At 41.3% G+C, this 23,268-nt stretch overlaps 1 protein-coding gene across 3 annotated transcripts in view; it reads right to left on the bottom strand.

Moving 5' to 3' along the window:
- ANKRD28 (ankyrin repeat domain 28) overlaps positions 1 to 23,268 on the bottom strand; it is a 118,614-nt gene that overhangs the window by 32,916 nt on the left and 62,430 nt on the right. For 2 of the 3 annotated variants that reach the window (XM_018576297.1, XM_018576281.1), the window contains 7 exons: positions 21,183 to 21,253; positions 19,990 to 20,190; positions 14,258 to 14,345; positions 14,012 to 14,154; positions 10,342 to 10,554; positions 2,968 to 3,046; positions 1,230 to 1,344 (listed from right to left, as the gene is read on the bottom strand). In XM_018576297.1, coding sequence (XP_018431799.1) covers positions 1,230 to 1,344; positions 2,968 to 3,046; positions 10,342 to 10,554; positions 14,012 to 14,154; positions 14,258 to 14,345; positions 19,990 to 20,190; positions 21,183 to 21,253 — 910 coding nt within the window. Of the gene's footprint in view, positions 1 to 1,225; positions 1,345 to 2,967; positions 3,047 to 10,341; positions 10,555 to 14,011; positions 14,155 to 14,257; positions 14,346 to 19,989; positions 20,191 to 21,182; positions 21,254 to 23,268 lie in introns of those variants that run through there. The other variant, XM_018576288.1, reaches the window with a different exon arrangement.

Raw genomic sequence — 23,268 nt, 5'->3', positions numbered from 1 at the left:
ACTGTCAATATCTGTCGGATGCCAACCGCATGGCTGCTCCGGCGGTGCCTGCTCAGACAGCCTTCACGGACCGCCGGCCGATGGGAAGAATTAGTAAGCTCTGAACCAGCCAAAAGGTGCAGAACGTACTAATCAGCTACTGGATAACAGGGAAAGTGTGCCCCCTTCCTGCAAAAAAAAAAATGTAAGCAGGTGAGAGGGTGTTTTCTTTTAGTGTGCATTTCTATGTGGGTCTGTATAATTGTGCATTAGTGTGTGTGCATATTTGTGTGTGTGTGTGTGTGCGCATGCATTATTGTGTATTTGTTGGGGGGTGTATTTCTCTGTGTGCGCGCGTGTGTATTTCTCTGAGACAAAAGGAAAAAGCAAGGCAGTTGACAAGTTTCTTCTAAGGGATAACTAGCAAGGAAGTTAGCTGTTTGTTGGAAAATATACCACCACATCTTATGTCACCCTGGCTTTAGATCCTTGGTTCTCAACTGGTGGGCCGTGCCTCAAAAGTGGGTAGCGACCCCGTGTTGAGTGGGTCACCACATGCCTTCCACTTGTCTAGGCAAGAGGGTCCTTTGCCTCCCCCTAGCGCAGCACTGTCAGTTTTTGCGCCAAGCAGCCATTCAAAATATGCTGCCCAGTCCCGAGTGTCAGATTGAGGTGGGATCACAGCACAGTGCCCCACATTGCCCCCCGGGCTGAGGATCCACTCCAGTTCCCGTAAGGTAGGGAGACTGGGTGCACCTGAACAAAAATAAAAATGTTCGGAGTGTGTGCGAGATTGTGTCTGTGGTTGTGTATGTATGTCAGTGTTTTTGAGGGCACCTACCATGCCTTCTGGTGTGGCGCGTTGCCATTCATTTGAATGACACCCCGAATGCACCTCGCACCCACAGTTCATACGCCCACACCGGAAGACGCGATACCCCAATGCCGTGCGACTTGGGTCGCAACTTAATGACCAAGGACAAATGTGGGTCCTGAGGTTACACAGGTTGAGAACCACTGCTTTAGATTACACCTTTTTGCACCACGGCTGAAAAAGCAGACAGGCCCAAGTAGCATATTACCTTTAGATACAGAAAAGAGTGGAAAATATTGAAAGTAACTGTAAATATTTAGCCACACATGACAGTACAACCTCTTATCCATTACATCATTTTACCATGTTGACTTTAGCGCTGTAAAAATTCATGACAGATGAATACTCTCTAATGTATCTTACTTAATGTACTTACTTTGCTGTATCTGCGCCACTGGTTATTAAAGTGTTAATGAGGAGCTCATGGCCATATCGAGCTGCTATGTGCAATGGTGTGTTTCCATTCTTATCTTCACAGTCTATCTCTGCTCCTGTGATTGGAAAAATAAGGCCAATCAACTGATTTGTAAGTATAAAGTATTAATAAAATGCCTGTCTTTGCACGATTGCCACAAAACAGTGCTGAATAAAACTTAGAAAATCGCTAACCACTATTTGCAGCTAAACTGACCACATAAACCCTATGTAATGTCAGGAAAACAACACTTTCTGCAAAAATACATGAGCAATCACATGCAGAAGTAATAAAAGGGCACTACTCCTCAACTGTTAACAGAAATCAAACCAATAAAGCAAAAAGAAAAGAGAAACTAATGGTTTAGAGTCGATTATGCTTTTTGATTTCACAAACATAATGCAAAGTGCACCATTACACTGCCATCCGAATGATTTGCCTTTGTATATAAACTTGAGCTCTAAACAAAAAGCAGGTTTCAGTACAGCAGCTAAAAATAGCCCGTAAAAGCTGCCTATAGCAATAATGTTTACTTACCAGATAAGAAAAAAATGTAAAATACCTTTTGTTTTATCCACAGCAATATTAAACAAAAAAATGTTTATTAAAATACACATTCCAATAAAAAAAAAAAATTTACCCAGAAAATTGCATTTTACTGCAACATTCAGACTGTTCTTTTATGTAAATCAAACGGGAGTAGATTTAACATGATTCAGCAGTCATATTCAAGAAGCGACTTGCCAGATGGGAGATTGGTAAACAAGATTAGCACGTTTTTTGGAGATTATCTTTATAGTGCAGTAGTAAGGATTGTTTATTCCACTTAAAAATAAGGAAACGCCCTCACACATTTATCGTGAAAGGTTTGATCTTTCAAAGAATTTCTATACTCATTTGCAGATTACACAGGGAAAGGCAATGCTGAATTATTTATGTCAAGCCACAGCTGGGTGTTAATAATAAAAACAAAAAGGGCGAAGCCATCAACAGAAAAACTAAATTGTTAGTTACAAAATAAAGCTCCAGAATCAGAGGTCTTTCAGCTTTACAAAGATAAATTAAGTTTAAAAAGAGTCGACAAATATACAGTGTTTGTGGTGCATTCCATATTTACATATTTAGCAAAAAATGTAAACACTTGTAAAATGTAAAAGTACCTTTACGATAAACAAAAATGTGTCTTATTTGTGTGTCACTCGGCTGTAGATCCTCAAATCATCTCTGAATTCATGCTGACACTATCCTTCCTTCTGGAGGGTGGCTACTTTTGTTCCCCATGGTCCATGTGTGTGTTGTAAAGTAGCCACCGCTCCAAGCTCACTCCCCTGATTGACTACAATCTCCTATTTCGTTTATTTTGTATTGAGATTGCAGTCCATTGCAGGAGCGAGCTTGGAGCGGTATCTACTTTATAACACACACAGAGACCATGGGGAACAAAAGTAGCCCCCCTCCAGAAGTAAGGACAGTGTCAGCACAAATTCAGAGATGATTTAAGGATTTACAGCCAAGTGATGCACACATAGTGTACATTTTTGTTAATAGTTAAGGTACTTGAATAAATATTTAAGATTCAACTGAGTTTAAGTTTAGTGTTACCTTAAGCATCTCCATAAAGATTCTAGCTCAATACTAATCAACAGAACCCCAAAACTCATTAAAACAAGAATGGCTCAAGGTTGATTGAGCGAATTACCATTCTGGATTATTATTTGCGACCTGGAAAAGCGACCATGGATGGCAGTCATATGAAGAGGAGTCTTCCCATCTTTACTCTGCAAAACATGGAATTCTGGTGAGCTTATACTCCATACTGTCACAGGCTTTAACACATTCTAAGACATCCATAAAATACAGCAGCAACATTCTCTGCATTTCAGTATATTACTCAAAACCATCTGATCATATACAAAAGAATTATGGAAAACAGACAACTTACACAATATCAGTTTATGTAGTCTGGGAATTTACCCTGCATAGTCACAAATTCTGATCAACTGGCACTGCACATAGAATCAATAGACTGCTTAAAGTAGAACTAAAGCCAAAACCCTTTCTTATTCCCTTTCGGATAGTGTAAGGAAGGGTTAGAACTAGTCAGTAAAATAAAAAAAATAAAAAACCCCCAAAAAATAAATAATCGGTGTCGCACTGGGAAGATCTCCCTTCTTTTTCTGTTCCATAGCTAGAACAGGTGTGATCCTCCAGGAGGATCACACTTGATGGATACACGGCAGACTGGAATAAAACAGACTCTCCTGCAACAATTGACAAATGGTTAACTTCCTGAACAAGGGAGAGGGCAAAACTGCTATACCCCTTTAACTGAAGAATGATACTGCCTGCAGGCAAAGAGCAGTTTCCAGTGCCCAATCCTAAGGAACCAAGAACAAGCTGAATCTTGGAGGCATGAGGCCCCCAGTGACTAATCGCTCCACAATGGGGACACCATGAGAATACACTATAGCAGACACATCAGCCAACCCCTTGAACACTTGGTGTGCAGGAGTGATACTAATAAGCCAGAGCCCTGGTGGGACAGTGTTCAGGGAGTACTGGTGCAAGCTTACCTTTAAGGTCTATGGGTCCCACTGAGGAGAGACAGGGGTGGTGGAGACCACAAGGGAGCAGAGGAAGGTCTGCTAATCAGTGCAGTGGCACAGGAAGGTAGAGGGTGAGCAGTTGGATTGTGTCAGGGGCTAGAATTTGTAAACCTTAAGGAGCTTACTCTACACCTGAATGCCTGAAGGACAAAACTACTCAGGAGTTTGCAAGGGTTAAAAAGCACCCCCCATATGGAAAAGTGGGGGAGCACAGTCATGCTAAAGGCTTCTCTAAGGTTTAGCAGGTTTTTGCTTATAACTGTGTGGCTGGTTGGAGAACCAGGCTTTGAAGGCTCAGTTGTGGCTACTTCATGAGTTGGGAAAGGATAGGAGTGAGTCAACCTTTCCTTAAGGCTTCTTACGCTAGAAAAGTTGGACACTCTGACCTCCAGAAGAGACAAAAATCCTTCTTAAACCAAACATGTCAGGCACCCCATGAATACAGCGTCTGCCTACCAGTATCTTAACTAAAGTGATCTGCCCATTTGTATGGAAGACAGAGTCATACAAGACAAGCCTAGATGCTCGAGTCAGGACATCATAAAGCAGAGGGCATTTCTTTCACATGCTCAATCAGGTAAGGGCCCACTGCTGCAGTGGAGAGATGCCTTTTAAGGCATTTAACCCATTACACCAGTTTACCCTATTCTAACTGTGACCTTATTTGTCAAAATGGCAGGGACCCCCAGCAAAAACTGGGATTTAAAGTGGGGTGCCAGCTGCTGCGGAGTAGAACTCCTTTTCTTAGCGGGGAATACTAAGAGGATTGAGTGCAATGGGAAGGTCTTTGCAACTATTGGAGCTCTGAAAGAACTAAGACTACAGACTGCGGCTGATCCCCCAGATAGTACCTACTGCATCAATAAGGGCCACACCTGCCTCTTGCAATTTGAAAGTAAATGGTAGAAAACAAATTCCTCACAAAAAATGATAGAGACTGCGGGGAACCTGAATCGGAGTCAGAGATGGCGAGTACGATTGCTGGCCAAGCCCCTTCTAATAGACTCTGAAGAAGAAGGTGGGAGTGCACTTAGAACTTCAGTGGCCAGAACCAGCCAGGAGTTGGTTGAATTAAGCCACAAAGTCTTGTGTGACTGCAGTAGATTTTCCTGACGATAAGGCTCTGGCTCACTTGCGGAGCCAAGAAGGACTCAGATGAGGTAGAGCCTAAAACCATAGGGAAACAAGATTCCTGATTTTAAACACCAGAGGGTGCAAAGAAAATGTGCCTGGAACAGTTAGGGGTGTGTGAGCCGTGTCTAGAAACATATGTTGCGGCTATGTGGTGGTAATACTACCAAGCACAGGGTAGAAGGCAAGGGTTCAGATAAGCACAAAACCCAAAAAGCTGGCAGTTGAGGTTAAGGTGGCTGGAGGTAACCAACGTCACTGTTAAAGGTCAATAGCACATGCGCAAGATCACAGTTCCACATGGTTCTTGGCAAAGCAGGAGCAACAGTGGAGTGCTGTTTCCCCGACACTGAATGGAGAGAACGGGTGCAGAACTTGTGCAACACTCCCAGTGGAAAGTGAGAAATTCAAAGTCGCCCACAGGTGCAAATAAAATGGTATTTTACGGTGCTTAATCTCATCAGCCTACTTACAGAGCGAGTCTTTAGAGAAAGGGCAAGCACAGGGGCTATGCCAATGGCTCCAGAGCTAGAATGCACTCTGTGGCTAACTTACTAGAACATGGTCTGCAAAGTAGCCAACACGAAACCTAGTGCCTGGGGGTTACTTCCAGGCTAGCCCTACACTGGACGAGGAAAGACCATAGTGATAGCAGCCATTGTAGAGAACAGCTCAGGCAGCGAGGAATCTAAAAATAAGAAACAAATGGAGAGAAAGCAAAAACAGCTAGTAAAAAATTGTTAGATGTTTTTCGAGCTGAGCTGAAGACATCTGTTCCCCTAGGACACTGGCATGTCAAGAATAGAAGGGGGTTATCCTGGGCTGGCCTAAAGATTTTTGTTTCCAGTGTCCAATCCTCCTGTAGGCAACAGTATAATCCAATGGTATGTAACGTCCTGTGTCCTTCAATGTAGGAGAGAAAAAAAAAAAACTGACATCATACAGTAGATTTTTATGGAAATATCTCTATATAAACCTACTGAAATTAACTGCTAAGCCACAAACTACAGAATGCTTAAGCACAGAAAACTGAAATAGGGAACTACTCCTTGGATGCACAGCAGTCTTTTTCAGGTTGAGCAAAATGAAAAATTCTTAAGTATTTTCAGTATATCAAGGAAGCCTGTTCAACCATAATAAATGTGCTGTATGTTTTACACACTTCCCAAATACATTTTCAAGTCAGTCATCCATGAAGGACGTCAAGAAAGTAGGTCAGCTTTGACTTAATCTCTGTTACTTTTAAAATGCACTTAGGATTGAACCCTACAAGAAACTACATCTGCGACTTGATGTAGTACACTTAGAACTGGATCACTCAAAGTATTTGGCACAGACATAATTGAAGTCTACTAGAAAAAAAAAACATATGGTAGTAGATCCATTATGGTATATCAGCTGCAAACACAATTTGCAGGCAATAACAATAGAAAGTCAGCAACAAAGGAGAAGGTAAATATCTTTTGACGTTACAGGTCCATAAGTCTTTACTTATAACTACAAACAGTAGTGTGCAGTAACCTATAATACAAGTTATCTTTCCCTAGGATACTGTCGAAAGATAAAATGTGATTGACTGCTATAGCATAATTCAAATAAGTAGAAATTGTCCCCTGCCCAGTTAGCTAGCAAAAGAAACCTAAATAAAACCGGTTTTAACAAAAATGACTCAGTTCTCATGTCAGTGCAAATAAAAGGAAAACCTTACATCAAAGGAAGGGCACGTCTTTGCAGTGTGAACCCTACAATGACCCACACCTAACTGGCAGTGAAGCAAGCTTTGCTGGAGGCCCACTCCTCCGAGAAGGCTGAGCCATGTACAAAGACCAGACTCTCTAAAGGCAGCTGCAGACCTTATATGTGAATGCACCTTACACAGCAACAAGGAGGGTAATCTCTAGGGCAGGGTTCAAAATTTCCACTCGCCTGCTCGCATTTGGCGAGTGGAAATGCAGTGCAGGCGAGTGGAAATTCCTGTCAGGCTTGCGGTCGCAGATCGCGTACCTGACTCGTAACATGATTTAGGGAATGGGTATATGACCGAGGTGGGTGCGTCTATAGATTATATAAGAGATCACTGTGTGAAAGATGTCTCGATAGTGGCATGTCAGTCCTTTCATATAACTATACATGAGTACAAGCATGTAGTGTTGAAATACCAAAACATACCCACTCTACCACTACAACAAAACACCCTTAATTAAATCACACAGCACCAAATTAGCAAATTAAAAACTGTGAAAAAGTACAATATGAATAAAGTCTTCAGCAAATTTACAATTATTCCTGAATTGATCAAGATTTTGCTTTGTTACTACAAAAGACCGCTCTTTGCTAATTACTCATTGAGCTTTTTTTTTTAGCTCAATAACTTGTCAAAACAAATGCACAAATTTGTAGATAACACAGCAAGTCTCCCTGTACAGTGACGTAATCGGCCAGTTCTGAAAATCTGCTGAATCATACTGTTAGCCAGAAAACTCAGTTTTGCTATACTGATAAAAACTTTTAAACATGAAGAGGCATTGCAGGGGTAAGTCAGATTAATGCGTGATGATTTTGGAAACATGTCTATCCAAGGCAGCAAGCACTCTTCAGGAGAACATTGCTATCCACTGCTACAGAAAAAGCCGAACAAGGTCTTCACGTGCATCTCAAGGCAAAACTTTTTCTTTTAGCTTTAGGTTCTAGTATTAGCCAAGGAGGCAAGGAAAAAACTCTAATGAGGACATCTGTCTTGGGGAAAATGGTCTGAGAGGAAATCTCCCAAAGTGTGGGGAATTCCCTTCTATGTTCTTGTTGTGTCCCTGAGACAGGTGTTAAGATAAATAATCCAAATGATTAATAAAAGTTTAACACTTTAAGACTGACTACAGTTCTGTGTGACGATATCCAAGTTCTATTTCCTCAAAAACCATAAGCCCTCATTCATCTTTAGCATTTTGTAGAGCTTTTTCTCTATATGTTAAAAAAAACATGCCCAGGTAAAAAATTGTGGGCATCCGTGAAACTGCGACAAACCTCAGTACCCCAAAAAGTCCATAGGCTACATTTTTAAAGCCCCCACAGGTCATTAATTTAGAGATACCCCAATATACTGGCCCTAGTATTATTGCTCTCACTCCGGCGTGCGCGGCAATACCAAACATGTATAGCGCACTCGTAATTTTCATACGTAGGCGCATCACTTTACTTTGATTGTCATCACATAGGGGGGCTTGCAAGCCCCCCATGTGATAGCAGATGGTGGTGACAGGTACTCTTTAAGGTGATGCTGGGGGTCCAAAAGACCCCCAGTGTCACCTTTACACTCCAAATAAGATATTGAAGTGCAGATCGCACATCAATAGCTTATAGCTGGGCTTCAGGAGCCCAGCACTGACAGCTATGGGACCGGAAGTGATGCAATCTACATCGCTTCCGGTCCCATAGAACAGGGAGGGGATCGACAAACGGACGCTGACACCAGAGAAGCCAGTCCTGGGCCCGTAGGAGGGCAACGGAGACCAGGAAGCACGGCAGGGGTGTCGGGCGGGGAGGGAGACACACACCCCTTCACCGGGCTGTAGAAGCGATCTGGCGACAGCTGATTCGCCAGAATCGCTTCTATTGTAAAGCTATATTGTAAAGCGCTGTGCAAACTATTGGCGCTATATAAATCCTGTATAATAATAAAGCCGACAGTAGGCTTAACAAGTTTACACAGAGTCTGTTTAAACAGCCCTATGCTGGCAACGTACACTGTATGTCGTCTTCAGTCACGAAGGGGTTAAGCAATTTAGCAATTGTTCTGTACTAGAAGCAAACCAGCAAGTAGACAAGGTGTGGGTGTTTAGTAAGCACCAAGACTGATTCAGATAACTTGAGTGCAGATATATTGTTTTCTCAATATATCTGCACTCCTAATTCACTCCTACCTACTCCAAAAACCTTAATATATTACCCTAATAAAAGCAGCAAGTGTAGTGGTGCATAAATAAATCATGTGATTGGGGATTTTCACATAACTTGTGTTCCCCAGCACTGACTTAGCATAGCCAAACTTTAAGGGCCTGCCCACGCCAAAATCAGAAGGTATTTGTAATCCATCGGAGAGTCCGCTGACTTGCGATTGTACATTGCGATCTGTTTTTCAATGGAAACTAATGCAAGGGCACCAAATGGTGATAAATGGGTGTGAATGGAAATTGAAAATTAATGGGTGTGCATAGGGCTAATTCACACAGATTCGTTGCGCTGAAAAAAACAATAGTGCAAGGTAACAACAGAATGAAGCGGTGTGAACATGCACACCCATTCATTTTTTGGGTTACCTTCTGCTGGCATCTGTTGAAGAACAGATCGCAACAGAGCTGGTGTAAATGGGGCCTAAAATTGATTGTGATGTTATTAAATATCCTTCAAGTTTTCACTCAAAACCATCCAGTACTTAGTTTCAAATAATTACTGAAATATGAACAGCATGTTTAAACGTGCAAATATTCCAAGAGTTCAAACTGTTTTCTAAAAATAGTGTTACCTCCAACTTACAATAAGCAGCATCCACCTCCAGAAAGCCATTTTCTCAACAAAAATCACTATTTCTCTTAACCCCCAGCATCAGTGCATCTCAACTACTCATATAAGACTCCTTTTTGTTTCAAGGGAACCTATGGCCATGACTATATAGTGGCACTCACTGATGCTGTGCCTGCACACTTGGCTGCTATTTTTCTAGAATGCCCTGTAACTGTATCCCCTCCCCACCCCCCTCAGATGTCAAGGTTAGGGCTGCAACAACTAAAATCGACATAATCGATTATAATGAATTATTGAAAAAGTTATCAACTTTTTCAATCATCGATTAATCGGCTTCTGGTTAGTTGGCCCTGCTCACGCGTCGCACCTCCTCCCCAGCTCACGATCACCGCTGCCAGACCCGCCCGCATCCATGCTCCACACGCCGCACCTCCTCCCCGCATCACGCTCAACGCCCTCCCACATCCACGATTGTAGCGCATTTTTTCTTATTTACTTCCACCGCTCCAAGCTTGCTCCTGTGATGGACTACAATCTCAATACAAACTAGTAGTCCCATCACTGAAGCCATTTTTTAAAAATGTATTTTATTTTTATCCGATTAATCGAACTTAAAAATAATCGTTAGCTGCAGCTCTAGTCAAGGTAACTCAATATGCAAAGAGTGATTCATTCCATTGTCTGCATCTTTGGCCCACTTCTCTTACCTACCAATGTAGGCTGTAACACACTCTCAGGTAAATTCAGCAATACACAATATAAAGGGAACCAGTCAGTAAAATACCAGAACATAAACGTTTTTTTTTCTTTAACCTTACCTTAATATTTACATCTGCACCATTACAGACCAAAAGCTCCAGACACAGGGCTCCATGTGTTGAAGCAGCAGCAAAGTGCAGAGGAGAAAAACCCCGTTCATTCACTTGGTTCACATTAGCACCACAATCTAGCAGTTCATTTACCACCACATCTTGACCATTGTAGCAGGCCACATGAAGAGGGGTGTTTCCATAAGCATTTGATTCATTCATCTGAAGGGGTAAAAACAGGAGAAAAATATTTAATACCTCAAAAAAAAAAAAACCAAAAAACTGAAAAAAAATCCAGCAATATTATCTTTTAAAAGAACATATTTGCCAAGAATTAAAGCATATCCATCAGAAACCATTTAAAATTCTACAATCAATACATTAGGGTTGAAATTAAAATGCAACATATACCTTGTGAAAACTAGATCCAAAGTGAAATGAGTGCCTATAGCAAACAGTCCTTATTTTGATGGGTTCTAGAGAAAGGGAAATACCCTCACAGAACGATCAATTCCTTACATGAGAAAAATCACCAGCAACTTTTTTTCTGTTTTTAGGAACCTTTCTATAATTTTACAAATCAGTTTAGTGTGTCAGCTTCAATGAGTTCCAAGTCTAGACTAGTGTTTAGCCCATGATTAAGGCCCCATTTACACCTGCGCGTTCTGTGAACGGTCACCAAGGCATGTATTTTAGTGTGCGTTCGATGAAACATGCAATATGCTTGCATTGCCATTCATTTCTAATTTGAACAAAAAATGCATGAAAGCGCACAACTGTAATATGGTCAGGTTTCTCACTTGTTAACTATATGGAAAATGGTGTGCAAAAGCTCTTCAACAACCGGGAGAGGAGCCCCGTGTAACGTGTTTGGCAAAATTATACATAGAAGAGCGCAACCACCTAAAAAATTGTTTAGATGCTAAGCATCCTGTAATGACTAACTGTTTAATTAAATTGGTTGATAAATAACTCACGGTTGTGATGTCATGGATGGACATGCACTCCCTGCAGTCCCGTGCAGTCAGCGAAGTATTTCTGAATGGAAAGATCTGGACGGTCAGGATCTAAATGGTTTAAGATCTAAATAAACCCCAAGTCTCTCCAGGCTGCGTCCTCGGCTGGCCGGGCCGAGCCGCGGCTATTAGAGCAGGAGGGGGAGGACTGTCAGGCTGCTGTGATCGGCACTGGGCGGTGTGTAGCCGTATGGTGTGCGGCGTAAACGCTGGAGCGTGTTCGTCTGTGCTGTGCTCGTACATCTAAAACGGCGTGGCAACATCCCGACCAAAAGTCATGTTGCACACACATTGAGAAATGCTTCGTTATAACAGGAATACTGCCATAAATCAAGGTGGAAGTCACCTGCTGTCCTCTGATCACTACCCCCAACACTTTTGAATGGAAGTAGAGGGTCACCCCTGAACAATTGTGGAGCTATATGCAGTCTCCCCCTCACATCTACTCCGTTGGACGATAAAAATAAAAATGAATTTTTAGTCCAAAAATGTTTTTATTTTATTTTTATTTTATTAATTATTCACTTAATTTTTTTTCATTAATTTTTAATAATTTTTATTCATCTTTTATTGTTATGTAATTCATTTTTACTCATTTTTAAATAAACGTGATATTTTAATCCTCTTCAAAATTAGGCTCTGTCATTTATGACATGATGAAAGCTCTCTATTAGTCAGTATAGTACACATTCTAGTATTAGTCTTAATGTCAACACTTATTAATAATAACCTGTGATAATAGTCAATGCAGAACTAGAAGAGTACACAGGTAACTGAGATAGAAAGGTCTCTGACCAATCAACCCCGAAGTGCCCTCGAGACTGTTGATTCACTTCCTGACGCCTAACCCTATCACGGCATTCTTTCGGATCTGACTCCTCCCCCCTGTCAGTTTCAAAAGTACTCATTCTCCCGCGGCTGACACCGCTCCAAGGCTTGACAAAGAGGGTCACCCTCGAAACGCGTAGCCGCTAATTGCCAACTGATCTCACTTGAACACATCACCCCGGACTCACGAGCACAGACGAACACGCTCCAGCGTTTACGCCGCACACCATACGGCTACACACCGCCCAGTGCCGATCACAGCAGCCTGACAGTCCTCCCCCTCCTGCTCTAATAGCCGCGGCTCGGCCCGGCCAGCCGAGGACGCAGCCTGGAGAGACTTGGGGTTTATTTAGATCTTAGACCATTTAGATCCTGACCGTCCAGATCTTTCCATCCAGAAATACTTCGCTGACTGCACGGGACTGCAGGGAGTGCATGTCCATCCATGACATCACAACCGTGAGTTATTTATCAACCAATTTAATTAAACAGTTAGTCATTACAGGATGCTTAGCATCTAAACAATTTTTTAGGTGGTTGCGCTCTTCTATGTATAATTTTGCCATTCATTTCTAATGGCACCCCATATGAGGCCAGCAAGATGGACTTTTTTGCTCCGTTTGTGCTCGTTATCACACGCGCAAAGCAAAAACCTTGAACACGTGTCACGCAAAATACTGAGCTTTTTTGCCGCATTTGTATATGAACCCATTGAAATCAATGGGGACATGTGGCAAACAAACACACGAAAACTCACGAACGTGACGCGGGTTCCCGCCACGCGCAGATGTGAATGGAGCCTAAAACATATTAATATAAGAATATTTTCTTTTGGAGTGGGTATAGGATAAGAGCCCATGTCTTTTTTTTTAGTGTGCGAGATTTACCCTCTTTCTTTAATGCCCATTTCATGTGAAAATATTTTTTCCACACCTAACTGTGCATTCATACATTTTAAGATAAACAAAGCAATTCAAGTGACAGGAAATTCAGGAGTTAAACTTAAAAGATACATTCAAGTACCTTAGCTATTAACAAAAATATATCTTATTTGTGTATCACTCAGCTGTAGATCCTCAAATCATCTCTGAATTGGTGCTGACCCTGTTCTTCCACCCTCCAGAAGGAAGGACAGTGTCAGCACCAATTCAGAGATGATTTGATTAATTTCTGTTAACAGTTAAAGTACTTTAATCCCTTTTGGAGATTCAACACCCGAGTTTAGTGTCACTTTAAGTTAAACAAATCACCCATCTTAGTGAATTGAGCGTATTGTATTCTAACAAAAACGAGGAAAACTCTAAACACTATATTATTTCTAATCAAGTAACAAACAACAAATAAAAAGGTCCTGAGACTAGCGTTTAGGGTATAATAGGTGAATGACAGCAGTTTTATACTTTCCTAAACTGCTGGGAATCCCAATCAGTTGATCTTAATATGGTCTGGCCGAAGTCTAATCTGTAGAACTCAGATGTACTTTCAAAACACAGCTCCAAGGCTACTGAAAGCTTGGAGTAAGTTTGCTCTGCTTTGAGCGCCCCAGTAGTCTTGGAAACCCATTAAAAGCAATGGATTGCAGAGTGCAGTTACGACACCAAATGCTTTAACAGCCTTAGAGATGAGTTCTGACATAGGAGCAGTAACTGTGTCGGCAATGCTGGAGGCTGCATTTCCATTTTCTGTATGAAACCAGCCACAAATATTGTATCCACGCTTCTAATGCATAATATGTTTGCATGGCTTCTAACAATACACTTAATATATATTTCAGAAAAAATTTATTTTCTTCACTCCAATGAAAAGGTGTGGAAACACTTTCGCCTTCCACTTACATCAACTCCTAGATCCAAAAGATACTTGACCACGCTGATCATCCCACTTGAGGCCGCGGCATGGAGTGGTGTGTATGATTTCTTATCTTTGCACATTACTTCTGCCCCATGAGTCACAAGTAGCTTAACAACCTCAATATGACCTGACAAAAGAACAAAAAGGGTTCACTTAAGTTATCTTTGAAAAATGTATATTTAGAATCTATAACAAACGGCAAGCAGCATAAATAGAAAAGAAAATCATACCCATGTACGCTGCCCAATGCATCGCTCGCCTGTCTTTCTTGTCAAATGCATTGATGTTGGCACCTCGTGATAAAAGTAAACTGACCATCTGAAATATAAATTAAGTCTTGAATAAGTTAAAACAAAACAAACCTCCTGGAGATTAGAGATGTGGAGTATGATAACATGAACTCAGAATGTCAGAAGTATTTAAGTTTTATTCAAAGCCAAATCTTTCTTCTAGCTTTGGACATTGCGGTGAAAATTGGAACCCGGTTTTTATTACTACCGGTGTCTCTGATAGGTAGATTCAATCTATTTGTCCTGGTGACCACTGTCACCAGTAGTGGAAGTGATGGAAAAACCAAAATTGTGAATCGTCACCAAAACAGGAACAGAGGTGAAACCTTCCCATGAGGACACATGTTCACAACTGTCTAAGACCTGTACATTAACCCCGTTCGCCTCCTCCTCCTCCTCCGTGTATGACCTGTACCTGTACATTTATTGTATGCACCATTACAAAGCTCCATGTTTTAACCCCCCTCAATATTGGCATGTTTCTCCATTTCCCAAGAATTGCGACAAAAAAAAATAAGATCACCTTGAAGAGTTTACTTTCCAAACAGGGGTCATTTTGGGGGTTTTCGTGATGTCCTGGCATTTTTATTTGATATATGTTTAACAGGGTTATTTAAATGTTTGGGGGCCTGGTAATAAAGGCAGTACTGAAGTGGTTAATGAGAAAAGACAATGCTGTTTTTACTGTGTAAACATATGTGCTCAGAATTCATCTGTCAGCTGAAATGGAGGAGGATCTAGGTGGGTGCTGACACCACAAGTCATTTGAGAACGGGTAGAAGTCACATAGCGCAATAGACATTACCGGTCTATGCGCACACTAACAGGATCAAAACTATGGACCTTTATATTTATACATTTTTAAAAATCATTTAAAAAAGGAGAACTATGAGGCGAGTGCTTTTCACTCACCTCATAGTTCTAGCCGACCTGTGACAATGAGACTGTCACAGGTCGACTCAGTAGATCGGGAGGTGAGCGAACACATACCGTCGTTCGCTCACCTCTCGATCCTGTCACGGCTCTCTGCCGTGACAGGGGGAGGGGCTGGATTCCCCTCTCCGATCTGCCAGCGCTGACTGGCGGAACGGACGCAGATAGGCAGAGCCAGCTGTCACTCACGCAGCTGGGCGGATCCCGTCTTCTAAGTCGGGATCAGCTCTGGCTGCGGCGTCTCAGTATACCGCGGGCTGTAGCTTGCGGTATACTGAGCTTAGGGTAGCGGGAGGACGCTAGTTTGTGTCCTCCCGTTACCCTAAGGAGAACTATGGGGAAAAACACTGACCCCATAGTTCTTTAAAAACTTTTGCATGTCAAGCTGATCTATTTCTCTCTGCAGACCAAAGAAAACAAGGTTACTGTAACAAAGTTAAAAAAAAACCCTCAATGATGGATAAATCACAGAATCAGAAAAACACATATGAGGCTGCTATCTGCATCCCGAGCCCAGAGCAGACCAATGTCACAGAACCAGCGATGCACTAAAATTTCACCCGAAAATGGTAATATGGGCAAAATACAGATGGTACCACAATGTCCTTGATTGTGGATATAGTACGAGTTGCTATCTCCACAGTTTATTAACGGACAGGAGCATTACGTATAGAGGCTTCCTGTTCATTCATAACAGGGGCTGCAGAAAAAAAGATTGAAGACTTTGTGTCATCAATCTCTTATCTTTTTAAAAAAGGAAATACCAGGGGTCTTTCCCTAACAGTAAAGTAAAAAATAAAACGTATGCAATGCATGCATGGAGTGGCTCCTAATCTCTTCTGCGGTAGCAGAGGCTGTACTGCTTCTGCCAATATTGCTGTCATTTTGATTGTAAACGGCTAATTACATAAAGACCAAATTCAGCAACATTATTAATGTGGTATGAATTAAGAGGCTGCAGTATGAGGTACTGGGAGTTCTCTAAAGTGTAAAATTATGCCACATGTGTAGCCCTTTTACTTTTAGTTTAAGAGGAACTGAAGACTGGAAGCTGTGCTAAAAAAATAAAAAAAGGCAAGCAGGCCCTAGAGCAGGGGTTGCTAAACTACGGCCCTCCAGCTGTGGTGAAAATACAAATCCCATGATGCATCTCTCTCCGGAGAGTCATGTCTGTGGCTGTGAGAATCTTGCAATGCCTCCTGGGATTTGTAGTTCCACCACAGCTGGAGGGTGTGAGTTTGGCTACCCCTGCCCTAGGGCAAAAGACTGGTCAAAAGCATTGCCTGCGGTCACCCTGCAGCTAATTTTTTCCTCTTTACGGATATATCATGCTTTATGAGTGGTGTCTCTATGTGGAGGCAGCCATCTTTGTAGAGGCAGGGCTTTGCTTCGTCATGTGATAATCTCCAACAAGGACAGTGAGCAGCACAGTAGTGAGATTACCAAATTTTACTGGCTGTGGGCACATGAGTGCCAGGGCACTGAAATACCAGGAAATGCATTGCGGTTTTTCAGGAGTAATTCAAGATGGAAAAGGTACATTTTTAAGTGTGCAGCTTAAGCACGATTAATATTTTGAGGTGTTCCTTGTAACATGGCAAATCTTTTACTTTTTAAGTTCAGGCTGAGTTTAGGTGAAAGGTTGCAGGGCAGAAACTCACATTCATTAGTTATGTACTAATTTAGCAGTCAGGTTACAATATGGGCAATTTTAAGAATAGAAAACACTTTAGAAACACTCTGCCATATACACTTAGTGTAGAGAACATAGCATACAGCAATGTCTATTTGTCAGGCAGGCTCTACAATGAGGCATCTCATTGGGGGGTGGCAGAAGAGTAGCCACAGCGTCCTAGGTTGCGAAGAGCTAAACCCGTGACCCTCTATCCAGCTCCTGCCCAGATCATGGACATCACTGGTGTTTACACTCTGCTGTACAGTAAATACCCGGCTCACAGTCTTTTGCCCCCTTTAACTTATCCAAAGAGACAGCATTTATATTAATAATTTAGGTAAACTCATAATAACTCAGAGGAATTACATGTTTTTCATACATGTTAAAATTGGCACAACAATGTAAAAATGGTGCCAAGGTGCAGCATGTAAAAGTGTCAGATCTACTTTACTGCCAATTGTAATGTGCTGTTTAATATATTGGGAAATGCAGGCTTGAGAAAGCTTAAGTAGTGTTTTTCACTGAGACAGGAAGTCAGCTGTGAACCATCACATCCTACAGCAAGCCAGAAATTATCAGCAAGCCATTTATGAAGGACAACAACATTTTGCAGCTCATCACAACTAGGAGGTGCACCGAAATGAAAATTTCACAACCGAAACAGAAATTTAAAAAAAATGAAAAAAAGGCTGGCCAAAACCGATTTTTTCTTCTAACTTTCAAATTTTTAAAAATATTTTATTTCTTTAAATTTCTTTACATTTAATTTATTAAATATTTTTTACTTTATTTTTAGGGGCTTCGGGGAAATATTGGGGTTCTAAAACAGACTCCTGATATTTCCCTTTTAAAAAAAGAAAAAGATTGAGGACAGTCCTCAATCTCTTTTTCTGGATCCCCTGTTCTAAATTAACACTAATCCTATATCAAACGATATCCTCTATATAATTAATTCTCTATACCGAGTGTTCCTGTTCATTCAAGATTGTGGATATAGTAAACACACTATGTCCACAAGTTATGAACAGGAGGTGATGTAGATCACTTCACATCCATTCATAATTGAGGATATAGTAAACATACTCTGTCCTCAATTATTTACAAACACTTAGCGATCATTGATCACCGAGTGCTTATACTCGCTCTCCATCCTGCATTGGCTGTCACAGGAGGCTTAGTGAGCGGTGTGGGGAGGAGAGCTCAAACTAAGAGCTAACTCCTCCTCCGCACCGCCGGCCCCCTGTGACAGCTTTTAGAGCTGTCTGAGCCCCCACACCGCTCTCCTGATCTGTCACAGGAGGCTGAGCAGTGCAGGTAGGAGAGACGCCAGCCGCTCACAGCGCTCTCCTCCTCCCGCACCGCTCAGCCCCCTGTGACAGTTTCTCCCCTCCCCGCTGTGACAGAGCAGTGCCCAGCGGGGAGGAGAGAAACTAGGGATGCACCGCTATTTCAGCCAAAAAAATTGCACTTTGACATTTTGCCAAAAGTGCTATTTTCGGCCGATACATTTCGGTGGCCGAAGTGTTGGTGTATCCCTAATCAGAACACACGGTCAATGCACTAGTGAACATTGTGGTGCGCTGTCAGAAAAAAAAAATGCACAGGTTCGCTTTTTGTTCCAGTCTTGTGAATTGGCAGCTAGTTCAATATGAATAGGCTTGCTTTAAAAGCAACACATATGAACGCATGACAATGCACTGGAGATTTGGCTTCAATAGAGACTTTTCCCAAGGACTCTGTTCACTTCAGAAGAAAGCGTTTTAGGACTTTTTGCCCACTTTTATTCATCCAAACTTCAAAGTAACAGACCGTTCTTTTTAGCCATGCAGTTGTTGTTAAGGATAATAATGAACAAACTTCTTTCAGCCTCCTGGCTATTTTGTCACACAACTCTGACTATTGCGCCTTAAAGCGGATCTTCCCTCCTTCCCTTCCTACTTATAGGAAACCACCCCCCATTAAATAGTATTTTAAAACACACATCATTTGTATTACTTGCTTTTAGTTTAATCTGGTCATAACCTAATGCTTTGTTCCACCTACTATTGGAAACCCGCAACGGTATTTTACCATTAGGACTTCATCGGTGGCTGCCTTCTTCAGTGTTTTCTCTGCCAGCCCACTGACTACATCAGCACCAGATTTTTTACATGCACGCCACATGGCATGGTTTCTTACTGTTTATTTGTTGCCAATGTGAACGTTGTTGTGCTACCCATCTACCACACTGCTGAAGCCACGGCAAAGTATAAATAGTACAATGAGCAGGGGGAAGGACCTGCAAAACTACAAGCTTCGAAACCTTTTGTAACTTTTTATGTAACACAGACAAACAACATTGCAAGCCTAACTGAACAACAATTCGTCTGGTACTTATCAACCATTTTCAAAAATAAGCTTTAACAGTGTACGTAGGTGTTTAGCCGGAGTGGCCTATTAAGTTAACAGCTCTGAGTGAGAAAACATAGGTTCTATATCAATATAGGTTGAGATTAGCAGTAATTCTAGTATACAATACACTGCATGGCATGTGATATTATAACCCTTTTCAGTTAAACAAAGAAACTGTTCTCTGTTTTAAGTTCTCCTAGAAAAAATTGACAAAAATTATTTCAGCAAGACATTTTAAGGTCAGAAGGGTGAAAGTTTTAATTTTTTATCTTCTAGATTATTATAATTATCGAAGAACTGCAAAAAAAAAAAAAAAGAAGGAGAAAGTGAGAGGGAAAGAGAAACAGACTTGAAATGAGGCACATAAGTAGGTTTCTTGAATTGTATTCATTGCCACAGGGGACATGCCACTTATAGCAAACCTATGTCACAAGGAGGGAATAAATGAATAGCTTGAGTACATTCAAGCAGAGCTGCTAAATTTGCACAGCAGATGTCTCTAAAGAACATTGCTGTGCCTGAATATGATTGCAGCCTAGATGTCTCTAGCTCTAACAAAATAATTGCTCCAAAGCCGTGTGCTGTTTTGGGTTTACTTCTAAACGCAATATGGTGTGAATGTAGTTAAAGCTTGCTTATAAATAAGATGTTTTGGATATGTGCCCCATCATACCTCGACATGACCGCTGAAGGCTGCATGGTGTAATGCTGTTCTCCCTGCTCGGTCGGATACATTAACATTGCTAAGAAGAGGCACCAGTGCTTCCGCACACTTCACAGCTTTGTTTGCTGCAGCTATGTGCAAGGGGGTCTGCCAGTTTTTGTCACGGGCGTTGACATCAGCTGAATGCTTTAACAACACCTGAACAGCATCCTGTGAACATAAATAGAAACTGTCAAATATGCAGAATCATAAAAGATTAATGGTACAAAATTCCCAAACAGAGGCTTCGTTAAGAGTTTGAGTTACTAAAAGGAGATGTTTAGCAGATGTTAAAATCCCAGGGCATTATAATCCTTTTCCCCCACAGGTAAACCTTACTTACAACTCCATGTTTAAAAAAAGAATAATCTGTCAACATAAAAGTTATGGGGCAGCCATTACGGACTTTTTTTTGAAGGCGCAGGCTCCAGTTCCATCTAATCCTTCCTTCACAGCTTGGCAAGTCACTAAGCTGCAGCAAGCAAGTACATCAGGTAGCAAGACACCTCATATGCACTTTGAGCTTTTTTTTAATGTGCATACAACAAGCAAAGATGAAGTCCACAATAAAATTATATTTTAATTTCTGATACCTGCTGGAGAGTGAACATACAATATCATACAACTCACTATTTTTGTAAGATATTTACACTCCTGTACCTGGGTCAGAAGTGCATTTCTAGGAAGGTCCCACCCTCCCTGTTGGATTTGTAAGTTATGGGGAATGCTAAAGGAGGAACTGGAACATGACCAGGTGGCTCAAAGGCTGACCACGCACACCAGAACCCACCTATAACCAAATATCCCTTTTGTAGTAAAATGCCCCTAGTAGTTATTATATTATATTACAGCATATCTCTAATATATACTAATAACCTACAAAGATGGCTAAGCTTGATGTTGGATGTGGACTGTGACCTTACTACTTCACTTAAAAATACACTAGAAAATTCTTGTGTTTTTTTATAAGCAAAATCTAGCTTCATTTGTATGCATCACATGTTCTTAAAACAAAATGACTGATGACAGCAAGTTTCACTGAAGCATAAACAGTGCACATGGATTAAATAAGTGCTTATGCTTCTCATATCTGAACTACTAAATCCAAATTGGGAATATATGCGAGAGATGGTACTGATGGGATGAGAGGTTTTTATACATACCTCACTGCGGGATGCCACAGCTCTGTGTAGAGGAGTCAACCACTTGCTGTCTTTGGCATTTACTCTAGCTCCTGTATTAAAAACAAAGAAGAAATAATGTTTAAATAGACACTGCAGTTAAAGAACACAGGAAACATGATTTTCCACTATTTTGCTTTACAGAATGTGAATACAAATGTTGACTCTTACAATACATATACAGTGGCTTGCAAAAGCATTCCACCCCCTTGGCATTTTTCCTATTTTTACCACCTAGAATTAAAATGGATTTTTAGTTGGATTACATGTAATGGACATACACAAAATAGCCCAAAATGGTGAAGTGAAATCAAGAAAATAACTTGTTTTAAAAAATGGAAAAGTAGTGCATGCATATGTATTTACCCCTTTGGTATGAAGCCCCTACATAAGATCTGGTTACCATGAAGACCAAAGAGCTCTCCAATCAGGAAAGGGACAAAGTTGTGGAGTACAGATCAGGGTTGGGTTATAAAAAAAATATCCAAAACGCTCAACATCCCAGAGAGCACCAATAAATCCATCATTATAAAATGGAAAGAACATGGCACCACAACAAACCTGCCAAGAGATGGTCACCCACCAAAAGTCATGGACCAGGCAAGGAGGGCATTAAATCAGAAAGGCAACAAACAGACCAACGATAACTCTCAGGGAGCTGCAAAGATTGAAGCATCTGTCTATACGACCACTTTAAGCTGTACAGTCCACAGAGCTGTCCTTTATGGAAGAGTGGCCAGAAAGAAGCCATTGCTTACAGAAAAAAATAAGCAAACACATGCCGAAAACGCATGTGGAAGACTCCTCAAAATAGATGGAAGGTGATACCCGCAAGACCGCAAACTCAAGACCTCTCCTCAACCTGAGCACACCATCCCCACAGTGAAGCATAGTGGTGGCAGCATCATGCTTTAGGGATGTTTTTCATTTGACTGGAAAACTGGTCAGAATTGAAGGAATGATGGATGGCGATAAAAAAACTGAGAAATTTTTGAGGGAAACTTGTTTGCCAGAGATTTGAGACTGGGATGGAGGTTCACCTTCCAGCATGGCAATTACCCCAAGTATACTGCTAAAGCAACACTCGAGTGGTTTAAGGGGAAACATGTAAATGTCTTGGAATGGTCTAGTCAAAGCCCAGACCTCAATCTAATTGATAATCTGTAGTACGACTTGAAGATTTCTGTACACCAGCGAAACCCATCAAACTTGAAGGAGCTGGAGCAGTTGAAAAATGAGCAAAAAACAGAGTGGCTAGATGTGCTGTGCTAAACTTATAGAGACTTACCCCAAGAGACATGCAGCTGTAATTGACTTTGGGGGGTGAATAGGTAATCAAGCAATCTGTTTTTTTGTCTTATTTCTTTTTGTTATCACAATTGAAAATATTTTGCATCTTCAAAGTGGCAGGCAAATAAAATGTGCAAATCAAATTATACAAATCCCCAAAAAACCATTTCAATTGCAGGTGGTAATGTACCAAAATAGGAAAAATTCCAGGGGGGGGATACTTTTGCAAGCCATTGTATCAACAGATTTCATTCCTAATAATCCTATGAGGATCATGAGTTACAAAGTAAGAAATGTAGGTGCTCAAGCATCACCCACAAGAGAAGTTAAAGTATAATTGTACAGGAGGGGCATGTGAGGAAAACGGATTACAGACATACACACACGCTTTGTAAGCACGGCACCCTGTAACTCCTCCCAAGAAACAGCAAAACGCAAACTGACCATGCTAGAATGCATTTGCATGCATGCTTGGCGTGGTCAGATTGCAAAAGCATAGAAGAGGGACTGGCAGGATCACCGTGTATTACAGCAGTCTACTACAGTAGGCTACGCTTCAAACACCTACACAGAAAGACGTACAGTATATGGATTATTAAATGTAGGAGTAGCATTCTTCAACATGCCATCATTAACATCCGGGGAGCTCACTTGGGTGTAAATCTTAATCAAGTTACTTCACTCTCCCTCCTTTGTGGCTCAACCCAAAATATAGGTAACAAAAGTGAATGTATACATACACACAAAGACACACATGTGACTAATCAAACCGCAATGT

The sequence above is a fragment of the Nanorana parkeri genome, unplaced genomic scaffold, assembly GCF_000935625.1.
Source record: "Nanorana parkeri isolate BGI_ZX_2015 unplaced genomic scaffold, ASM93562v1 scaffold4, whole genome shotgun sequence".
In the NCBI taxonomy this organism is placed as follows: domain Eukaryota; kingdom Metazoa; phylum Chordata; class Amphibia; order Anura; family Dicroglossidae; genus Nanorana; species Nanorana parkeri.
Note: the sequence above shows the minus strand (reverse complement) of the source record. Positions and strands in the feature narration are given on the sequence as shown.